This window comes from Trachurus japonicus, chromosome 13 (assembly GCF_045865225.1).
Source record: "Trachurus japonicus isolate A0001 chromosome 13, Traja_1.0".
Taxonomy (NCBI): domain Eukaryota; kingdom Metazoa; phylum Chordata; class Actinopteri; order Carangiformes; family Carangidae; genus Trachurus; species Trachurus japonicus.
The window spans coordinates 36,262,062-36,282,101 of NC_140919.1; the positions used below are offsets into that span (position 1 = coordinate 36,262,062).

General features: G+C 40.1%; 1 protein-coding gene across 2 annotated transcripts in view; it reads right to left on the reverse strand.

Moving 5' to 3' along the window:
* Positions 1–19,257, reverse strand: part of LOC146976487 (neprilysin-like) — a 28,507-nt gene extending 9,250 nt beyond the window's left edge. The window contains exons 1-9 of one of the 2 annotated variants that reach the window (XM_085796307.1): positions 18,791–19,257; positions 15,356–15,532; positions 13,966–14,001; positions 11,839–12,000; positions 2,171–2,251; positions 1,659–1,754; positions 1,449–1,567; positions 1,204–1,272; positions 439–573 (exon numbers count right to left, since the gene is read on the reverse strand). In XM_085796307.1, coding sequence (XP_085652433.1) covers positions 439–573; positions 1,204–1,272; positions 1,449–1,567; positions 1,659–1,754; positions 2,171–2,251; positions 11,839–12,000; positions 13,966–14,001; positions 15,356–15,532; positions 18,791–18,833 — 918 coding nt within the window. In that variant the 5' untranslated portion in view covers positions 18,834–19,257. Of the gene's footprint in view, positions 1–438; positions 574–1,203; positions 1,273–1,448; positions 1,568–1,658; positions 1,755–2,170; positions 2,252–11,838; positions 12,001–13,965; positions 14,002–15,355; positions 15,533–16,284; positions 16,905–18,790 lie in introns of those variants that run through there. The other variant, XM_085796308.1, reaches the window with a different exon arrangement.
* Positions 19,258–20,040: the final 783 nt, after the last annotated feature.

The window sequence follows — 20,040 nt, forward strand, 5'->3', positions numbered from 1 at the left end:
TCGAACAGTGTGACTGCCTTGTAAAAGCCAGCAGCTGAGTGGAGGCGAAGTGAAGCATGGCAGTGAGCAGAGCAGGCACAAACGTAGACTGCGGAAACCTGTTGTTGCCTGAGAGAAGCTGTAGCGATCAGGCTAGTTAACAGCTTGTTTTACACCACAGCTGCTCCTGACTGGAGCCACAAAAACACACAGAGGAGAGAGGTTCAGGCTACAAATGCAGGAGTGGAAGGTCAGACTGTCAGAAGTGGTTTGTTCACAAAATCCTCCTGCTGTTTGAAGCTGAGAAAGGAGATAAGGTATGCAGTGCTGCTGGAAAACAAAGTCTCCTTCTATTAGTTTACCAAAGAACAAAAGATCTCTGTTTTTTAGAGGCATGGGGGGAATTCAAAGATAGTGCAAGCTATTTAGGAAAAACACAATGTGTGAATGTACACTTACATTGGCGATGTCCCTCTCCAGGTCCATAACTCGTGTCACTTCCTCTCTGATACGGGTTTCATTGATGGGCAATTTGCGGTCTGTACGGATCAGCTTAGCCAGGTCAATCATGAACTGCTCATAGGCCCGGCACGCCTGCCAAAGACAAACCCATTCATGGTAATCGCATCTTGACCTTAACAGGAAAGAAAGGCACTCACTGGTTTGAATTTAACCAGTGACCAATAACCAGAGGTGACAGCTTGTACTTTGACACAAAATCCGCACACATACACTCAGTCTGCCTCAAGCCAACTGCTTTTAAGTGCTGCCTCCTGCAAATCAATCAGGGATCTATGGTAAACTGTAAAGTAAAACCAGAGCAGAGGATGTCTGTTCCAATCACAGACATCTGGTATGGATTGAGACACAACCAAATCTGTTCAGTCTTGCCTCATTGATTTTAATCATTACTTACTGCCTCAGAGAACATTTTAATTTATCCTATACACACATGCTCGCAAACACATGTAAGCATACAAACAAACATCAGGTTCAGGTGCTGATGTTTAAGCTGATGTCCTTGTCATTTGTTGGGCATCGTGTTTCCCGGAACGAACTCCAGGGGACATGAAACAAATACTCAGTGGCACTGGTCCAAATGAACACATGGAGCTGTTTTCATCGTGCATCGGTTGAAAGCCTTAATTAAATTACAAGGGTGTGTGCATGTGTATGTGTATATGTGTGTGTGTGTGTGTGTGTGTGTGAAAACTTTAAGCCTACCTCTGCATAGGGCCCGGTGCAGGCATAGTAATCTCTGGACAAGAGGCCGAGGCTCGTCTGTTGGTCAAACTGGAGAAGGCAAGAAAACATTTATCTATAAAAAACCGAAAGAGGATTTCAAGAAATTGGCGGGTGGTTCTTTTCAAACTGGAGGGATGTGAGGTGTAAGCATTTGTATGAATGTAGATACTGTATATGAACCAGAGGGACAGAAGAGGGATTTCTTGCTGCAGATGCACACCTACATGAATGATGTGTGAATTGGAGTCCCTGTCATCGGTGCCGACAAAAAAGTTCACCAAGAGTTGAGTTCCATATTTCTCATTCAGCTTGGCGACGACATCTTCCAATCTCCAAGTTTTACCTGAAAAATGGAGAAGGAAGGAGACGTAAGGAAAAAAGATATGCCTGAGGATGACTTCTGTTGTGCCTGACAGTGGAGAGGAATACTCTACCATAGCTTGTTTCCCAGTTGTCCACAGCGATGGGCCACTCAAACACATCACGCAGCATTTCGAGCAAAGGCGTCCCTCCTCTGAGCTCAATTAAACCTTAAAGGAAAAAGCACAAATGTATTGGTAATGATGCATACATTTATCTTATACACATTAGAAAGAAAAACAAACTGTGTTATCATTCATATTTTGTACTACTCATCAAACATAATTAATTCATGCAAATTTGAGCTCATTGCAGGAGTTTATTGATGACACTTCAAGCTAAAATGCTTTTGAAGAATGCACTTATTTGCATAGCATAAAGCTCTCACTTGAACATTTATATTACATTTATTAATTTTGACTCATTTAATGTTTTTTTTTTTTTAAACTGATGGTTGGTAGTTCAAAAAATTTAAATAAACTGAATGACACACACAACTCCTGATGACAATAAGCAAAAATATTCACTTTTGGACAAGAGAAGTTATAAAAAAGGAGTAGTCCATCTTGAAAATCTGCTGACTCACTCTCATTGGTACAGGACTTGTAAAGGGTCTTTGCCTTGATAAGAGCGGCCGCTTCACCCTCAACTGTTTTTTCAAGGACACCTACAAACACAACAGAAAATCAGACAAAGACTGAAAGATAAAATGAGGTATGAGTGTACATGTGGTAATGTGGACAGAGGGGAGGGGGACAGGAAGGGGTGTAAATAACCTCAGGTACAAGATACTGTTTTTTTCAGTGTTTTGTGGACTGAAAATAGAATCCAGCTGTCGTCCAGATGCATTTAATCATCTTAATTAAGGCATGTTGTCCGTCCCTGTGTCAGAAAGCGCCAGCAAAAAATAAAGTGATGGCTTCACACTGAGACATTTCATCGCAAGCAGTGACAAAACAGACAATAGGAAAATATTCAAAGAGGGATAAAGAAAACATGTTATGAGTCAATTTAAGGGTAAAAACCTCAGTCGGCTTCAATGTTAAAGCTGTTAGTCCTAATACAAACAACAACTAATACAAACAAATTTGATGAAGGTGAAAACAAAAGACAAGACATGTTTCAAGCAAATGCAAATAGACTATTAAAAAATGCTGACTGATGTTGTCAACATAGTTTTCCCCAAAATACAACAGAAGACAGGGTCTGCAGTGCAAGCACATCTATGCTTACTCACTCACAGAGAGATTCTGGATGAATCCTACCACCACTGGTTGAGCTATTTTGACAGGTTAAAGAGCAGTGATAGTGGCTGACACAGTGTTACTGGTTGTGCTAATGCAAAATCTTACGTTCTGTGCTAACTGGTGAAAGAGCAGTGCATATCAAGATGGTACGCATTACAGGGACATCAGAAAGACTCAGATCCACATCTGAGCCTGAGTCAGACTCAGACTAAAACGACATGTTGGAACAGTTATGTCTATGATTTGTTTTTTATTATTTGTTAGCTTGTAAATGAAATGGGCTGACACAGTGTTAGAGGCTGTACTAATGCAAACTGTGCCGACAAGATTTCAAATTTATTTTGCCTGGACCTACTTGGTTCTGCAGACTGGTGACATATGAAACCCTGCACTTTCATCAGGGAACATTTTTAAATGGAATATTATTGGGAGCTTATTAAAGATATGCAGAGAACAAATACAAGTCTAATAGCCTAATGATGGATTTCTCTTACTAAACAGTTTTCACTATTTGCCAAAGATAATATATTTTATGTGACATGGCATGCATTGAAAAATTGCGATGATTAGCTTCAACTAGGAGCCAGGTGTGTATTGCAATACAGTGACTAGTTTACCAATACACAATTACAAAATGTTCCTGTGTACTGCACATGGTCAATCTTTAAGAATAAACACTTAAACACAAATGAATTACCAGCAGCAGTGCAGTGAAATTAATCTTTTCATTTACTGATTAACGTTACTTGGGTCATTTGCCGTAGAGGTCAACATTGTCATATAAATCACAAATAAGAGATTATGCAATGCATATTTTAATCTCCTGTCGCAATTAATTGGCTTCTCAAAAGTAATCAAGTCTAGGTGAATGACCTCAGAATGGGAAGTCATAGCAAACAAGGTAAAAAAAAAGGGACAAAAGCTGCAGGTGTGGTAGTTAAGGGCCATTCGAAAACAAGAGCGAACACCCTTTCTTGTTTTATTGCCTGCGTTCTTTGCCTCCTCAACACCTGTTGTGGGCATTTGGATGCCAGTTAACTCCAGCCTCCAGCTAGACAGTGTTTCTTGGTAGACAGCTAATCAAAATGAGTGATAAGTGAAGGGGTGTAAACTTGCTCAACTGAGGGGGAGGAGAATGGGACTAACAACACACTTTTCCTGCACAGCCTCGAGGCATCCATTTACATACTGTTGCCTTAAAGTGTAACCATTCCTTCTGGATCTGCTGTCGTGTTTCAGCAGCATGAAACATGAGGGTGAGCTTAAATGACTATTCAGATCATCAAGGTTCAATCTAACACCCACATGGTAATTGTACTGTTTGCTAAAAAACCACTATGGTGAAAGCAAGTGTGTGTTGCTGAGAGGGAGCAAAGCAGCATGTGCCCTCTGTCCTTTGGAAAAAGAAAAAATCACCCCTTCTCAACAGTTATCTAAAGCTTTAGCTGAACTTCAGCTGATGGTGGTTTGTCATTCAGGGTGATGCATTAATAATGTAACTGTGTCTGCCCTTTGCACTACTTAACTACAAAGACCTCCTGACTCACCAGGTGTAATGCATTTAAATAGTCAGGGACTCATGAGTTGCATAGGACTCTTTTTAAAGAGAATTTAAACCTTTTTAGTTTTTTTGCTCTATACTATAACAAAAAATCAGGCCTTACTTGACTCAGTATACAGCCTGCTCTCTGGCAAGCCTCCTTTTGTGCACACAGTGAAACCCTTGATGATGGATCAGAATGCAACAGTCTTCGAACAGTCCAAAAGGGTGTGTGTCCCTCATCCACCTACTGATTACCCATGGCCACCCGAATCAAATTCAAGTCACTAATGGTTGTGACTTCTGGGATGGCTCGTATACTTGACCTCATCATAAAGGCTAATGCTCCTTACGATCTCATGCACAACCCAAAATACAGGCATGTTAAAACTAATACAGCGGCCCATCTGTACATACAGTAGTATGTCTGATTGATCAATTGCCAACAAGACCAACAAGACTGCATTTCATTGTTTATTATGAGTGGAGTGCACAGCCCAACTTTCTGGTAATTTTGCTGCTCTTTATTTGTTTGGAGTATAAATTCAAGAGTTGGCCAGCTCTTACACTGTGTGTTTGATGTGATCCCTAGGAATCCAATCAACACCTTGTTGTGGTTCAGGCCTACCACACTGCTTGATCACCAAATAAACAATTCTGTGCAACAAAAGAGTGTATTTGGAACATTTTATGCAAGATATTTCGCATTTTTCTATGAGATTGAGAAATCATTTGTGCCTGTGAAAATGTTTTTTCATATTGTTCTCTATGTAAAACATGCAGCTTATTTGCCAAAAGCCAAAATTATTAAGTATGAGGATAAAGATTCATGATGTGTACAGCGGTGTTATAAAGACTGCATCATGAATAATGAATGATGTAAATCTCTTAAAAGTCTAAGTGCCTGCAATAAACTTCCTGAACATGCAAAATGTATGTAAATGGTTGCCCTCGTGGTTGCTATTGTTTATGATAATTTAGCAGAAAGGCGTAAATGGACTGCTGAATTTGTATAAAAGCAATCTGGAAGATTTGTGAATTTAACATGTAATGAAATGTTTGTCCTTAGACATCCATCCACATTTACATTCATATTGCGTATTATTACATATCTGTATGCCTGATGTGACATGAATTCACTATCATGTTTATTTCAACCATTTAAGGATTGTGTTTTATGGTTTATGTGTTGTGTATACACATACTACATGACATGCTTATGCTCTCACTGCGCAGCATATTAATGGAGCTAAAGAAGGAAATGGACTGAGCACTCTTGCATTTCTGTTTGACTTTAGTCTTATACCATTCAGGGTTATGTTTTTAAAGATCAAAAACGCTCTAAAATGTCTGTATCTGTCATGTTAGAATTTTAGAATGTGCTTTGTCTTCTCCATGCTCACAAACCTGACAGTTGTTGATATCCACCAAGTCAAGTTAACTTGCCAGGTTAAGCTGTGCAAACAATGTGTACTTCAATGGAATGCATGTGTCATCCACAATGACTGAATCAATTGTTCAAGCTCCTTCTGTCTTTACTGAATACAAAATCTAAGATTAAGGATAGTTTGCATAAGGCTTTTGGTGTGCCAGACATTCACAAACATGTCTGAAACTAATCCTGGCTCTTTTGCAATAAAATGAAGTAATCCACCAAACAATGTACTGTAAAAATATTTAATCTAAATTTCTAAATGAAATTAACCTACTATGATAAGTACACCAAAAAATAGGTTGACTTCAACATTCTTGAGTCATTCTTAAATTATCTAAAAGGAGCAATATCACTTTCATATCTGTCTGTTCACAGCCAGCAGCCTGTTATCTTAGCTCACATACAAACTGGAAACAGGGGAGAGCTCCAAAGGTCCAAAAATCCAACTTGCAGGCATTTTGGGCAAGAAAAAGACAAAGCATATTTTCAAAATGATACATTTTTAAATGAAAAGGAGAACCTCCAGGGGGTTATCATGTTAGTATGACAACCTTTTGACTTTGACAAGCCATCACACATTTCAACATGGCTTCAGTATCGCCTGTCACACAACAAAGGTTACCTCTTATAAATGTTGCATCAGGATCAACCGACAAGTGCCATCATCCTGCACTACTCAATGCAGCAACAGGATCAATACTGGGAAGAGGGTGGATCTTCAGTTACTCGGGGGATTGACAGGAAACTCTCCCATGAGTCCAATAAGACATCACCCACATCACAGTGACTTGAGTTTACAAGATCAAATGAAGAAATAAAGATAGATGCTTTAGTTTCTTTCTTTATCATGTTTGAGACTTGGTGACAGACCAGTGACAATAAAGACAAGGACAGGGCAGCTAGACAGAGTGTTTAAAGCGTATGCCTTTCATTAAATCCTCTAATGCCAAATATTAGATCATTGTGTCTTAAATACTCCTGTCCTGTTATAATGTATCTGTCATTCTATATTCAATAGTTGAAATTGAATTCAATATTTAATCGTTACCTTTTTCAATTATTTTGAATTGCTCGGTGCTTTGAATTATTTCTCTCCTGTACTTCTACTTTTTCTTCACCTCTTGCATGACTGCATTTCACATCAGCTTCTTTCTACCCCTTCATTTTTGTAATCCTTCCATTTTCTCATTACCATGTGTGCACTATTTATGTGCTCATTTAATCTTAATGAAGTCTTGGGATAGGGACCCTTCACAGGGCGCTTCCTGCAAAAGGGCACAGATCATGTGTGTGTGATTGGATTACTGACTGCCTGGTGCTTATGTTTAACCACAGCAAAGGCTTACCCTCTCACTAACTCTCTCTGTGTGTGTCTCTCTCTCTCTCTCTCACACACACACACACACACACACACACACATACAATTTTTCTCTGTCTCTTTTGCCCCCATGTGTTTGCGTGTTTGGATTTATTTGAGAATGGATTTTGTGCCACCTGATGTTTGTTTGAGACATCATGTCAATTTGAACCAAAGCACTCGGCGTGATCCAGAATCCGAATTTTGAGTTTCTCTTCTCCCAAATGCCATTTTATCCTTGACTACCTCTCATCCCACAAAGCATTACGATGTTTTTAGTTTGGGTTTTGCTTTCAATTTATCATGATAAAGCAAATGTTCAGAGTTTATTAGAAACAAGTGCAAGCAAGCAAATGTAAAACTGAAGCCTCTGAGTGCAATAGGTTTTTTTTTTTTTCTGTTCTTTCCACGGCATAACTATGACTACAACTGTTATCCAAATCTTCTCCACAGGAATGGACGCTAAGGCCAATAGGTATAAAACTCACATTTCTCAGAAACAGATATTTGAAAATGGTAGCCATAAAATAAACCTGTAGCATTTTAAAGTGGAGTATGAGACTCCAATGTTTTGAAAAACAATACTATAAAAAGAAAGAAAAGTTTCAAACAGGATTTTACAGAGGGGAGGAAACACTTTCAGACCCAGACGCTCATTCTTCATAACTATAGTGCACTGCCAGCTAAAAGTATTATAAGGGTATTAGAGTGGTATTAGAGTGGTATAGCTGGTTATCCAGTGTGACTATATTCTTCAATGTACAGCCAAGAAATGCACAATATCTGCTGAAATCTAGTAGAAATCCATTGAAATTAGTTTTTCCATGAGCCTTGCCATCAAGCCAAACTCTGGCCCTCTGCACTGTGTACCAGTGTTGTCATTTAGTCAATACAAAAATACAGAGTATAGAGTATATACAAAAGTTCTGTTGTTTACACACTATGCTGTTGGCTTTTAAACAGCCAACAGGGCAGCTTATTACCTTGGTGGAGGTCTAAACTCTTTCTTTCTTGTTAATCATTCAGCATCCTAGCTGGCAAAGACATACTGAATGCAGGATTTCTATTCAATATGTTTTTGTTGGACAAGAACGGCAGCATTAATATTCAAATCATTTTACTTGGCCACAAAACTCTGGTCTGCTATCTTTATTTGATATGTTTATAGGAAATACAATATTTATGGTGTTGTGCAATGTTTCTGACTAGAATTTTGATATCAGGATTCAGGAAGGTCGTGTGAACAACTATTCTCTCTTTTTAAAAAAAAATAAAACCTTCTTGTGGTCAGTATTGTTTGACGGAAGGTCTGCTTCAATTATTGTTATCACAGAAGAAAACACAGATATTCAGTCCCTTTGGTGCAGTTTGTCATAGACTGTGAAAAACATCTCATATCTGAACACGTCTCTCATGTCACAGCTCTACAGTCGTGCTCCAACGCTCTCTGTGATGCCAAATACTACAAGAAAAATAAGTTGGTGAGTTCCATGCCTCTGGCTACAAATCTAATGAGTGAGATTTAGACCCAGAGCCTTGCAAGAAGCACCTCAGATAATACAGAAAAGCAGCAGTGTGTGCTCACGCTCATAAAAGTCACGTGCACATACCCATGCACAGATAGACATACGCACATAGGGCTTAGCTAGGAGATGACTACCACATGCTGTTTCACATTTCCTGACCTATCCTCAAAGCTTTTCTCAATAAACCATCATCCTCTGGCTACAAAGCTCTGCCTGAAATCACCTCAAAGCCTCCCTGGTCCATGTGTATCTCACCAGCTTCTTCCATCATTTTCCCCTTGTCTTTCATTTTAACCTCAGCATTCACTATTTTTCATCTGAATGGAAATCCTTTCTTTCATCCTTTTTTGCCTGCCGTACTCCTCCACTTCGTCTTCCTGATACAAATTAGTTAGTAATTAAAATGCTCACGGTCAATTGGGTCCATTATTGCACAGTATGCCACACCTGACTAGGAAGAGGTGAAAAGAAAGAACACACAGGCTTGTGCACATAGACACACACATTCCCACCCACTGCTGTGGCCACAATCAGATCCTCATTATGAATCATGGCCCTTTTTATGGCCTTTTACAGCTTCACATAACAATCTAAGGCATTTACAAGCAACCAAAGATCTAAAAAGCTATTCACATACTACATATACGTACATGCATGCAGCCTTTTTTTTTTATTAATGTCATGCAGCCTATAGCACTGCAGTGTCCAGGTGTTTTCAGGCCCCTGCAGCTGTTGACAGGAAAAAGATGGGTCCATCAGCGGGTGGTGGTATCCAAGCAGGCAGCAGCAGCCAGCCACAAGATCAGAGGTCGCATGTTTGATGTCACTTCCAGAGTAAAGGTCACAATTCTGCTGAGGCCTCACAGTGCTGGGGCTTACACCTCGACACACACCAGCCATCAAGAAGAATGTTAACTCGAGAGTTAGTGGGTCTTAGCTGCTACTGTAAAGTGTTCAAGACAGCAAACTGGCACACATGGCCTTGGTTTGGAGGATCAAATATACGTAGACAGCACTCTCTCTTTAAAACACACACAGAACAGCCCACAGATGTACATACAAAGTCAACCTGAACACATGAGCATGCAGAATAGTCGGAGACAGACAATCTCCGACTGCTAAGCCAGACAGCCTGAGGGAATGAGCACAACACTGACGGTGGTGGGGATTTAAGCTGCTGAATGATTAGGAGCAGTTCTTTGGCTGTTCCTTTTCTTTCTGTGATGAATGTAGCATTTAGAGCAATTAAGTCAATGATTCCTACGCATCAACCTTTGAACTTCCCCCACCATTCCTCATTAGTTACAAAGTGCATTGTTCCTTTCTATCCTTACCGAGAAAGGCAGCAAATGTCACCTTCAGACCTGACGAACTCCCTGCATCGCAGTAAAAATACAACAAATACGCATAAAATGACGCCAAACTTTCACACAGAAACATGCTATGTGCGTAAATGCAGTTACAGTAACAAAATGCCTAAAATGAGCCCTTGTTGAGCAATGTTTATTTTACTCTTTTCCCCCCTGTGTGTGATTTTTATGGGTGTTAAGACTGCCATGGGGAAGAGAGGGAGAACAGGGCAGAGCAGAACAGAGCAGTCTTTACATTATGATGAAGCAACATACAATGAAAAGAAAGTTCATGAAGTTTATTTTTCATAAAATCCCTGCCGTTTTTCAAAATAAGGTGTATTTTTTTGAATCATACAGTCAAGCGAATCATTGTGGGGGAATAACACCCAGAGTTCCAATAACAAACTTTTACAAATATATTACACAGAGTGAACAAAGATGCACTTTTTCAACAACAAGCGCTCACTGGAGAAAAGCTGTAGTAATGAATGCTGACTTTGTTTCAAGCTATCTGTAAACATTAATGACTGCTTTATCAAGGTGTAGAAGGAGACGAAGAGTTGTCAGTGCACAGACAAGAACACAAAAGACAAAAAGAAATTTAAATTATTTTAAGTGAATAAACAAATCTATCCATTACCACCCAAGTTCAGGTATATCCTAAAGGCAAATAATCCGCATTTCATCAATGGTTAACACAAAACAGATAGCAGACGCATAAAAAAGCAAAAATACAGTGCCCCCACGACAGAAGATTGCATGTTTTTCCATTGAGATTGGACAGATAAAGCGCTCAAGGCTGGTGTAAATTATCTGAGTCCACGAGACAGGCTGCACTTTAAACCTTGGTTTTCCTTTCCTACTAAGGATCAATCTTTCTCACCCCTCTGAATCACTCGGTTTCTTCTGCAGCCAATCTGCACTGTCTTCATTATAGCGGGAGTGACTGGCATATAAATTGTAAATTTATGGTAGATGAGGAGTTTCAGTTGTCCGTGGAAAGTTTGTGCCTCCTCAAGATTTAGCGCTAACTACTGGGGGCTCGACTGGCCTTCGCACAGACAACTTGAGTTGAAGTATGGACCCACACACGTACATGCCCAGAGAGAGCGAGAGAGAGAAATCCACAAGCACACACACACACACACACACACACACACATATCGACAGTGTAACTTGACCCTCTCTGTATCATTCCTCAAGGACACTCAGAAGAAAAACTGGTCAAAACACCTGGGACACACACCAGCAAACTTGGGTTTTTTTTTTTTTTTTTTTTTTTCACACAAGCATGTGCTGATGTCTTTGAGGACAGGCTGAGTGCAATGTCCACACACACACGCACGCACGCACGCACACACACACACACACACACACACACAGACACAGAGACACACACAAATACACTGATAGTGCCAGCTCTGTTGACAAACTCTCAGCTCACATGGTAAGCAGCACTGAAGCCAAACTCCCATGGCATCTGTGATATCTATAGTGCTTGAGTCCCTGCAGGAGAGTCCTCTTTAGCTCATGTTCTCAAGCAACTGAATCAAGCTGTTCTCAGTCCTCTTACAAATCAAAGCCACTGAAAAAGGCTTTTTGTTCTGGCGTGCTTTACAACATTTAATCAGACTAAATGCAGTAATAAAAGTCTATTGAAAACAGAGACTATGTCTTTCCAAAAAAACAAAAACAAAAACAAACATCTGTCATCCTGACTGTCCATGTCATGGTACCTCTGTGTGTGGATCTTTGTTTCTTAGTGTGTGAGGGTGAGTGTGTGTGTGTAGGTCTGACCTTTGAGAATGACCTCCAGTTCATCTCGTAAGATGTCAAAGGTGCTGTATCTAGAGCTTGTCTCTGGGATGATGTTCTTCTTGAGCCAGCCTCCACAAGCATACTGGTAGAAATTGTCACAAGGGTCCATGGTAGCATCCATGTTTTCAATGAGACGGGACGCTGCACAGAAAGAGAGGAAACTAGCTCTAAAACATGGAGAAATGCCTTACCTAAAGAAACTACAATATACTACAGGATATGATGTACAAAAGAAAGTGTAACAACAAATGATATAATTCCATTTCTCAGAGTAAAAATAGCTGGTAGGCTATGTGTAATTTGATCCTAAGTATTAGGAGAATGGTAATAAAAAAGAAAAGAAAGAAAATCATGTAGATGGTAATTCATTGATTAATAGACAGGTGATCCTAGAATAAGACTAATGGAAATATTAATTCTTTATCATTTTATCCATATTTTACAAGTATAAGTATAATTCTGTAATTACTGATTCTGTGAAATTTTACCAAATGTCTTAGTCATGTGACATTATGCATGAGAATTATTGTCCAACCAGGCCTATGAACAACTAAACAGCCCGTTTAACAAGTGTTTAAGGAGCTCAGCAATATCTACCATTTCACCATTTAATATGTTGACATTTTGGGGAAATGTCAAACTTTGCTTCCTTGCCAAGACTAAGACAAGATGAATAAAGAACTGCATTTGAATATAAGACATACAGCCAGCAGCCGTTTAACTTGGCTTGGATTAAAGGCTGTAGACAGGTCCAAAGATAACAAAATCCACCTCCCAGCACCTCTAAAGCACATTAAATTCACTTTTTATATACAAAAACCAAAGGGTAAAACTGACATGTGGTATTATGTCAGGTTATGTGCTGGATTATTTCTTGCCAAGTGTAGTCTTTTCATCGTTTTGACATTTCCAGCATATAACCATGCAAATCCACTATCCATTTTACATAGTGGATAGTTTACATACATAGTGCATTTTAAACTGAATCATCAATACACAAGTACAGATATCTTAATCCTCTCATCTGACTAGTAGCAAGAAAGTAAATAAAATATTCAGGGCTCATTTTGTTGCTGAACAACATGGACGAACAGTTGACAGAAGCTGTGCATGCTGCCCTAAATGATTCTAGCTCTTAAAGCAGAAAGAAATCACATCTTGTATCACAAATACATATCTAAAAAAAAAAAAAAAAAAAACCTCTCATGTACTGTATCTAAAAATAGCCCCCTTCAATTAACAGTACATTAAAATATCTTACGTAGATCTGTGAAAAAAGAGGCCTTAATATGCGGTCATTTGCAAAAGTAGAGCAGAATAATAGCTGTATTTGTGTTCAGCCCAACACCAGTAATGGAAAACTGTTCACTTTTTTTGGGTTGCAAACAAATTACATGAGGCAGCTGAGAGACGTCTTGTGACAAGGCTGTCTGTCAAATCTGACTGAAATGGGACATTGGTTCCCAAAAAATGCACCGGAAACGTGGTGAAGGAGAGGCACATTTATAAATCTTTGGTTTATTATGTCAAGGTTTTTTTGTTTTTTTTTAATGGAACATAAACTCTTATCCTATAAATTATCTTTATTGTGATGAAAAACTAAGTAATAAAATCTCTAAGAGGCTGAAGAGAAGGGGGACAGGGGACTATTTGCATAAAAAGTTAATTAAGATATGTTAGGCCACTGGTCTGTGTCAAGAACTATCCAAAAATAGAGTTTGGATCTCAGCTCCTTAAACTGCAGTCATGTGGTCAAGGAGCATTTACATTTAAGTTATAAAAGCTCCATGTTGAAATTACTTCAGCTTGTGACACATGCACTGTATCCTAATGGATTTGCATAAGTAGTATATACATGCCCATTGCCAGTTTCTCAACTTCTCTTGAACATTTATTCAAAGGTGATTTAGGGACAATAATTTGCAAACACAAGCCTGCTGGTCAGGATGGTTTCTGTTTGAACAAACCCTGTTTTGACTAAAAGGAAACATTCACAGCTGAAGTGACTGTCTTCACCATGTATGTGGGAAATCCCTGCGCTTCTGAGGCAGTCTGAAAAGGACTGAAAAAGGACACACAAACAAACATATAAATGGACATGCTTACCTGACTGTGTGCAATCAGCTGTAGTGCAGATTTCATCTGCAGGAAAATGCAAAACAAATTATTACTCAGTGGGATCTGCAGAGTCATCACTCATCATATCAAATGATGTTCTCGCCCTCCTCTTCTGCTTTTCCTTTCATTTCTTTTCATCTCTTTGTCCTCCTTCTCACACATTGCAGCCCAAACTACTTAGAAGAGTTGCTTTCACTCTGTCTGGAATCATTTAGAGGCTAAACAGTTAATCAAACCCAATATGACGTGTACTGATGCACCAGAAACCTGCCATAGAACCTTAAATGCACTTCATGCTTAATATATTACATATGGATCTACAGGTCAGTGCATTCACAAGTACAGTACAAGCACGACAAAGTCATTACACTCCCCCATTTCCCTGACATGGTAGTTTACACATTCATCAATCACGAGACTGCAAAAGACAAAAATAGCTCAACAAACACGTGTGCTGTTTATGCCAACACAAACTCTTTTATGTATCTCAAACCTGGACTGATTTTTTGTTCTTCACCTGCCGACGTTAACACCTGTTCATTGTCATAATTAATCTATAGGTCTAAACTTTAGGTTATTATCAGTGTTAATCTAGTCATATTTAATAACTGTACTAGTCATTAATAAAACTGTTGATATTACATAACACAGGGCACTTGTCATCTGTAAGTACAAGTGTAAGTTTGATATCAAGGTCGAAAAAGCCAGCAAAGCAACAGTGAGGACATGAATCATTAGAAAACTCATGTAATACTTAATACTGTGACATTGATCTGAGGCAGGTTCAACAGGTTTCCCATGGCGAGGAAATGGAGGAGTTTAATTTCACTGTGCCAGTGTTAGATGATCTATCAATCTCATAGCATGAATTTATCACATTTACAGCAAAATAACTGTTGCGTAGTGCCTCGTAATTTACACATACGGTAAGGCTGAAATGCGAGGTAGTACTAAGTTTTGAGCTGTCTAAGGGTGTTGTGTAAAAATCTCTGAGAACACAAAAGGAAAATGAAAAGAAACTTTGCACAGTGCATTCTTCTTTCTGGCTGAGTGGTTGTACTTTTGCACTGTGCTTTAAAAACGAGTTTTCCATTCACCTGCTCTACAGCGTGCAGCTCCATGTTCACCATTACCAATGAACTCAGCTGAAAGTGATGGGCACTGCACATGCATGTTTAAAGGAAGCACTGAGTGGCTCACAGAAAGTTTCTTTCTTTTTTCTCTCTTTATATTACATGACATAGCCTACTTGTTTTGAATTAACTATTTTTTTAACCAAACCTTTCATCAACAGTCTGATGAAGATTTAAAAAACATTTTTCAGATGCCATGGCAAATTTCAGATACTTCTCATTCAGTATCAGCCCTCAGCACTCACCGGTCTTGTGTGTGGCAAACAGGATGATGAGGGCAACGATGACAATGAAGAGCAAGGAGACAATAGTAATGAGGCCAATCTCCAGGGAGGTCCAGCGGGGCTTCTTAGCCGACTTGGGGGGGTTGGTCTCTGTCATTCTCAGGTCTCCTCCTTCTGCTACCGGCTGTGTCAACTCACCTGAGGAGAGTAGGAGAACAAGAAGAGCTGTAGCAACTGGTGGACAGACAGGAACTGATAAAACAAATGTCATTGTCATTGTCATTGTCATTGTCATTGTCATTGTCAAACAAACCAGAAAACATGTTGCTTTCAGATTATTCAATATTAGTTTTTTTTTCTATATATATTTCTGTATGATTATAAAGTGAATAATTTGTTGGTTGAACAAAACAAGTGATCTGAAAAAGTGACTTTCAACTGTGGGCATTTTGTACAGACAGAGTGATTGATATTGAAAATAATATTTTGCTGCAGCCCAGAACAACTGAAAAGAAATAGATTTGGGTATAAGTTTGGTAAAAAGAAAAAAAAAACATGAACAAAAGAATCTAAAGAATTTCACATGTGACTTGTGACTGCACCCACATATATCTTGAACACATAAATTCTCACTGTGTCAGTATCCAGTCCTGATAATCAATTACATAATCTTGCCAAAGACCGTCTGCTGCTCACAGCTTCTCAAATGTAAGGTTTTGGGGCATTTTAGCAAAACATGATTTTTGAAAAAAGACACTGTAATTCTGACGTTAATAAAACAAACATTGTGTTAGGTTGGCAGAAATCTTAGGAAATTGCAGAGGGAAGAAAAAGTGAAGAGTGAAAGGGAAATGAAAGACATATGGCAGAGATAAGAAAACAAATGAGGGGAAAAAAAGGCAAACATGTTTTGTCTTGGAGCAAAAGGTGAGAACAATGGAAGTTCTTACCCTCTAGTGGCAGTACACTCCAGACAAAAAGAAAAAAAAACACACTTCTGAAGAACAGAAAATAAGAGAGACCTTTTCTCTGCTCTTCGCTAAACACTGTTGTTTCCCTCTCTGGGGCCAAGTCAGAACTTTACAAAGTTCATGTAACAAGCAGTTAAGTCTATCTCTGAAGGCAATTAATCCTTAATCCCTTACCGACGTCACACATGCACACACACACACACTTGTGTGCAGTCACTCACATTAACACACACACACACACACACACTTTTGTCCACTGCAACTCTGTCCCACACTTCTACAAGCTGGTGTCATGACGCGCTTGTGTCGATGGGTGGGTCTCTCTGTCAGGCTGAGATGAGAGCACCGCATGACCAAAGGACAAAGTCCCTTAGCTTCCTTTGAACGAGCAGACAGCCACGGACACCTGCTGCACACACACATCCCCGGGTATCGCACAGTCCTGCAGAATGTCACATCCCCTGTCATTTCCCCTTTATGACAAAACAATGGCACAATGTAAACTAAAGTCATTTTCCAGCCTGGTAATTGGCCTTTATTGTGCACACCAGCCACAGCTCCCCTACAGTCAGCTTTCATCTGCAACTCACAGCAGCACTAAACCATGCCTGACTTCATTATAGTCCATAAGATTTACTACAGGAGAATGATGACCGGATGTGAGGTCATAAAGGCAGCTAAAGATATGGGAGGATGAGTGATTGAAGGCATAAAACAGGCAATGAGGCAGTGTAATGACACAAGTTGATGGTGTATGTTACAGTAACTAGAACTTCCTGTCGAGCTCTGTCTTGCTATAGGCGGGGGCACAAACTTTGCATCAACTTTACAATTTTTTTGTCTGCAGGCAAACTCATCACAGTGACAGCAAGTCCCACGGCTCTAATAAAACCATGTGTGCATGTCAGCGTTGGAGAGGCTGTATATTACATTCATTCGCTCTAATCCTGACACGGAGTATGCCAAGAAATGGAACGCCTGCAAAATTTATTTAAAAGGAAAGGGGACATGGAGACAGAGTGGAGGAATGTGCAGAAACGAGTGACAAAGTGAGGGAGGGGGAGGAAAGCTGTAAAAACAGAGCGGGACACCGAGAGGTCCTAAATCACATTTAAATGACTTACTCTCTCCCTCAGTGAGCTGAGGCATGTTAGGTATGACTTAGCTACTGTATATCCTTCTTATGCATCACTCATGCTTGGTGTTGTTTCTTTACTCGACTCAGAATGAAACTGGGATTGTACAAACACAATTACCACTCATTAACATCACCTCTGGGTCGATTAGAGAACCTGTTAGGGTAGAATGAGCCTAATGTTTTTGGGGATGTTTGCTCTGTGAGACAGGAAGGCCTGGCACGAGTTATTTGTAAGGTGAGCTGCAGGTTTCTTTTTCAGATGTTCGTTCCATAATTGAAGGATGCAGTCACATTTCTTTTCTTTTTTTCTCCTCTTTTTAATGTGGCTCTGATGTTTGTTTTTTTCCGAGCTCGCTGTGGAAAGTATGTGTGCTAGTGTCTGCATTTTTAAGATAATGGTTTATGAAAGGAGCAGCAAAAGTCAAAAACCCTCTCTTTCTCCTTCGCCCTGCTCCCTGCGCTCATGTTGTGATATATCTAAATCATAAACAGTCCACATGTCTTGTGAGACCTCACAACCCCCTTCGAAATTAAACCCATCATTCACAGTGACACCTGAAAACACCCATGCCTCTGCACACTACACACACATACACAAATCAACATGAGACTTGCAGTCACTTCTTTAACATCCATGTGAGCCATGAACATGTCATGTACCTAATTGAGTTTGAATAAGTACAGGAATGTGGCCTACTTTAACTTAAAATAACACCTTCTCTGGGATATCATTTTCAGCACTGGGCCCATGGCTGCACACTGAAGACTAAAATCACTTTAAAACCATTTTTGAGAGAGGAGACTACAGATGCCCAAGGGTGCTCTGATCCTGCCGAAATGAAGCCCACCTCCTAAATTGCTTCCCTAATGTTTTTTCTCTCTGATATGAGTGTAAAAGGAAAAATAACTTTTGAAGGAATATAACACCAAAATGTTAAACATCACCGGTGCCAATGCAACTTAAATATAGTGCATCACTCTGTAGAAATATGATGACAGGAGATGAAAGTGTTTTCTGACAGGTCCAAATGCATCTTGGTTTTAAAACTCCAGTGACTCAAATGTCCACCTGCGGCACACGGTGCGGTGATTCGCAACCGAGCAAGTCGCAGCTAAATGCGTGCCTGCTCCTCGTCTCCTGTTGCACGTCGGGAACTCCAAGGAGGGGTGGCATGATCAACTGGTGCACGCTGCCCCGTGTCACCCAGCCGGCACGCGCGTACACGCGCACTCAAAAATAACACGCGCGCCGCTCACACACACAGATACACACACATATGCACGGGGTGAGACGCACGCAGATGGCACCGCGTTATAAGAGGCGCTCGGGGTGCGTGAGCGACTTACCAGATGTGTCGGGAAATTTTCGGTCGATGATATATATGGGCATCACATCCACTGATCAAATATCCATCAAATCCACAAAGGGAGCGCGAACTGCTGATCGATCAGTTACAGAAGATCTATTTGCTTCACCCTGGATTTCTACAAGGCACACACCGATCCCGCCTCTCTTCCTCTCCTTCTTCCTTTGGCTTTCTATTCTAGGAGTGCACATTCACACACAAACACTCGCACACACGCACACGCACAGACCCTTCACTACAACTACCCACTGTACTGTACCACATCTACCCAGAGAGGATCGCTGAATTCAAATGATCCATCAGACTCTTGCGCCGCGCAATCGGTCAAGTGTGTGATCCACAGGGGGGAGATACCCCATATTTATACAGCCTATGACATATAGTGAGTCATTGAAGTAGCCTTCTGAAGTTCCTCGTGCACCAAGTCGTTACCTCCTCCGTCAGGGCGGCGTTTAGAAGTGACCCTGTCAGCGGCACTTGCTTGTCACAGGCGCCCAAATAGCTGCAGGGCGCAGGTTCAGGTGAACAGTGTGATGAAGTGATGTAGCATAGTTCAGTGTAGCCTATTTAATCATGGGATTTTCTATGGCTTTCAACCAAGAGTATAGCCTAAAGCAAAATCCTAATTATATCCTCACCATAAAGTGCACTGTGGTGACTGAATCAACAGCTTTCCAGTAAAATGTTTTGCCCAGTTGCCAGAATTGCATTTTCTGTCCTTAAATGCTAATAAAATAGTTCCTCTTCTTGATTCTTGGAATTAGGCTGTATCACTCAAAACTAAACCCCTGTGTCAGACAGTCAGATCACATATTGTCACACCAACACAGTGGAAGGAAATCAGACTGTTTGCAATGAATTGTCATATGGATAGATGTAAATAACTAAAGGCAATAAGGCAGCTCACTATGTCCATAAATCTCCATTTCACTGTCAGAGGGTTGGCGAGGTTACACCAGGTTACCCATAATATTAGCTTGTTTATGCAATGTATGTTACTCTTTACAAATGGCACAGCCTTTTTGAAAGTGGCATCTGTATCACAAATAACTTTTCTTTCATCGCTTGTATTTCAGTGTATTGCCGTGGCTTGCTTCGCTCTGAAATCTAGCCTACTTGAAAAGGTGCTTATATCTTTACCAAGACATCAGCAAGCATTCAAATTTAGCTCAGCTTCAAACTACAGCTCCAGATTTCTTTTGACCTGCAAATCACAGAGTTCATGCTTAC